This window comes from Vigna unguiculata, chromosome 7, assembly GCF_004118075.2.
Source record: "Vigna unguiculata cultivar IT97K-499-35 chromosome 7, ASM411807v1, whole genome shotgun sequence".
Classification (NCBI taxonomy): domain Eukaryota; kingdom Viridiplantae; phylum Streptophyta; class Magnoliopsida; order Fabales; family Fabaceae; genus Vigna; species Vigna unguiculata.
The window spans coordinates 38,506,519-38,510,461 of record NC_040285.1 but is presented as its reverse complement, the minus strand read 5'-3'; the positions used below and the strand labels follow the sequence as shown (position 1 = coordinate 38,510,461).

Here is a 3,943-nt window from a genome sequence, read left to right as displayed (position 1 = left end):
TAACAGCGCTAGCTACAAACACAGTATCTAAAATTAGAAGGCTATGTGGTGGTATAGTCCCAAAAGTTTGCAGTGTGCTTTTAAATATTTTCAATAGGGTTTTTTGTCTGAGAAATAAAATATCGAAGTTATTTATATTGGTGTTTTATTGAGAGGAATTAAAAATAAGAAAAAGGAAAAGACGGAATATATTTGTTTAGAAGAAAAACACGAAAGATAGACACAGTGGCAGTATTGTATGTAGGAGAGTTTAAATAAATAAGAGGTACCACATTTCTCCCTCCTCTCACTCTGCACAATCTTTCATTCATTCCACTTCACAACAGAGTATGAGCAGAGAGAGAGAGAGAGAGAGAGAGAGAGAGAGAGCCATTGAAACCAAACGGTGTAGTAATGCAAATGCAAGAATAAACCCTTATTCTCCTTGCATTCCCGACAAAAACTAGGATGAGTTGTAACAGTAGTAGTAACAATAATAGTAGCATTAAGTGCGCAATTCAATTTCGCATTTCGCAATGCCATTTCTGAATATTCCACACCCACGCCCTTTCTGTTTCTTTCGCTTCCCTCATTTTCCCTATTTCAATTAATATTTCAATATTTCACTTCATCTTCTTTCTCTTATGAGGCTTTCCATACTGCAACCTCAGCCGCAGCGCTGTCACCATCCCATAAAGCGGTGGCCTCGCATGGACGCCTCCTTCCACCGCCGCAAGGACAAGGTCGTTGTCATCATGGGCGCCACCGGCTCCGGCAAGTCCCGTCTCTCCATCGACCTCGCCACCCTCTTCCCCGTCTCCGAAATCATCAACTCCGACAAAATGCAAGTCTACCGCGGACTCGACATCACCACCAACAAGATCCCCCTCGCGCAGCGCCGCGACGTCCCCCACCACCTCCTCGGCGACGTCGACCCCTCCCTCCCGGAGTTCTCCCCCGTCGACTTCCGTCGCCGCGCTGCCCACATCATCGACGACATCACCAGCCGGGATTGCCTCCCCATCGTCGTCGGCGGCTCTAACTCCTTCGTCCACGCGCTTCTCGTGGAAAACTTCCAGCCCGACTCCAACGTCTTCCAACACGGCGAGGGGCTTATATCCTCCGAGCTGAGGTACAGGTGTTGCTTCCTCTGGGTCGACATAGCCTTCCCTGTGCTATCGCAATACCTGTGCCACCGAGTCGACGACATGCTCCAATCGGGGATGGTCGACGAGTTGGCTCAGTTCTTCGACCCTGAGGCTTCCCGTCGAACCGGGTCCGGTCTCAGAAAAGCCATTGGGGTTCCCGAGTTCGACCGCTTTTTTAATATGTACCCACCCTGGGCCGGCCCCGCGGGCCCGGGCGAGGATCCTCTGCGGAAGCGTGCGTACGAGGAAGCGGTGCGGGCGATCAAGGATAACACGTGCGAGTTGGCGGAGCGTCAGATGGAGAAGATCGAACGGTTGAAGCGCGCCGGGTGGGACCTACGGAGGATCGACGCTACGGAAGCGTTTCGAGTGGTGCTGACGTCAGGGTCCAACAATGGGTCCGATGTATGGGAGAGACAGGTGTTGGAACCAAGCGTGAAGATTGTGAAACGCTTCTTGATGGAGTAGGTCTTCCAGCTAAATCCAGCTACTACTCCTACTCTCTTTTTTTTATTTTTTTCATTTTTTTTTTCTCTTTTTCTATCTGTTTATTTAACCCTAAAAAATGGAGGAGGAAAAATTGGGGGAACGGAAAATGTACAAAACAAAAATGGGAATGGGAGTTGCGAATTGTGCTGTGGGAGGAATGATTATGAATGGGTTTTGGTTTCGGAGTTGCGGAGGATTGTTGGGTGTTAAGGTTTGGCACGTGCGAATCCACAAATTTTCTCGAGGCTGATTTGGCTGTAAAAAAAAATGGAAAGTAGTATAGCAGATGTTGAGAAAAATTTTGTTAGCAGTAGGGTTTTATTTTTTGTTTTTATGAATAATAATTACTATTATTTATTGAAATTGGAAGCGGAATTGTGAATGGCATTGTCGAACAGGTTGATATATATGTGTGTCTGAGTGGCATGAATGACATGATGAGAAAATCACGTAAGAAAAGTTTGGAACGGCAAGGAAATAGGAACCAGGCACTCTCATCCATGTTTATATTTATAGAGATAAGAGATGAGAAGAATAGAAAGAGTGTGGAAAATGGAATGAGACCAAATTCTTTCCCTCTTTTGAATTAACTAAAAGACAACCATTCACTTTTTTTTTCTCCCTTTCTCTCTCTCCTCCTTTCTTTTGTGTGTTTTGGCTCTGAAGAGGAACGGGATGAGCACTCCGGATTCTGAATTTGTCTTGGCTGCCTTCACAACACAACACATTCCTTCTGCTTTCTGCTCGCTTCGCATCAACATTTGTCATTTTGTTGAATCAAATCTTAATTCTATTCATTCTGTCTCCACTCAACGCATTTATGTCACCCACTCACCAAATCTATGCATCAAACGGAACACATTCTCCATTCTGTTTCCTTCCAGATACGCCTCCTCTTTCTCTGCTTAATTCACGTCAGCTTTAACTTCAACACAACACCACTCACCATCAACTTTTTTTAATCATAATAAACCCAACCACCTTCGCAATATTTAATTTCCTCATCCCATTCACTCATCTTATTCCACTTTCATGGTTTAATATTAATCTACCATTTTAATTGGTTGTATTTGTAAATTTTCAATATACGTAAAAGTTCCGTCTTCAACTCTTTGTTTTGACTTCCATGCCTTTTTTTAATAGCGGAGGAATAATCTTACTTATTCTTTAGTTACAACCATTCAGAATCCTAATAAACTAATCCTATATACGCTACTCCTTTTTAGTTTCAAGCATTCGGAATCCTAATAAACTAATCCTGGATACCCCCAACTCTTGTATACTCTACTGAAAGAAAGATCTAGACCATTTGTCTAATATCTCTTCCTCATAACAAATCTAATATTTTCTAAATAAGACCAGTCAAGATTGTTTTAAAGTTCAATGATTCGCTTAAAGTTAACATTATTTGAATAATCAAATAAGATACAAAAATCTGAATTTTTTTTTTTATAATGCTAAAAATTAAAATACAACATAAATCTACACGTTTTTTAAATTTTATAAAAATGTTATCGATTTTATAAGTAAACGTAATTTAGTACATACTTGTTTAAATAATATGTCCTCGCGTTAATTATGAATGTAACCAAAATAATATGTTAAAATATTTTAGATACTCGTTTAAAGATCCAGATAATCTTTTCTTTTTCTTGGACTTCCTATCGTTTATTCTTTGTCTAGTGTCATTGTGCCCCACTCATTTCAACTTAATAACGACACGATACACAGCACAGCACAGCGTATATATGAATATATGAATTAAATTAAACCCAACGTTTTATATAACAAAACAAAGATAAATTACATTGAAGATGTTCCGATCATAGTTTATTTTTTTCTACCATGGATTTAAGCAAAATTAAACACCTCTTGTTCAAATATTTAACCTTATGTTTAAAAAATTTATTCATGTTAACTTGATATTCATATTTGGTTGTTAATAGATGGGTAATGAAAATATCCATTTAAAATGACATTTATATACTCACGAAGCATACATATTCTAGCATTATATTATACAGGTATTGTATGCATTTCTCATCTTTGACCATCGAATTTAGAGCACTTAATTTCTTAGAGTACGTTTGGGAAGCATTTCATTCCAATTGAGTGCAATGATACAACACTCTGGTTCTCTTGAAAAATGTAAAAAACCCATTTTAAAAATTCTATGACGAAAATCCGAACGGACTCTTAATGATTAGAGTAAGTGTGAAAGAGAAGAATTATTGAAGAGAACAAGTCTCAATGGCTCTTTGTTATAAAAAAGAAGAAGAAGAATTGTAGAAATTACAGTGTGATGAAAGATAAAAGTGGAAGCTTTA

The 3,943-nt window shown here is 39.5% G+C and overlaps 1 protein-coding gene across 1 annotated transcript; it reads left to right on the top strand.

Moving 5' to 3' along the window:
* Nucleotides 1–269: 269 nt before the first annotated feature.
* Nucleotides 270–1,945, top strand: LOC114192462 (adenylate isopentenyltransferase). Its single transcript, XM_028082195.1, has one exon. It carries the CDS (start codon nucleotides 624–626, stop codon nucleotides 1,593–1,595), a length of 972 nt encoding a protein of 323 aa, XP_027937996.1. The 5' UTR covers nucleotides 270–623; the 3' UTR covers nucleotides 1,596–1,945.
* The last annotated feature ends 1,998 nt before the right edge of the window (nucleotides 1,946–3,943 follow it).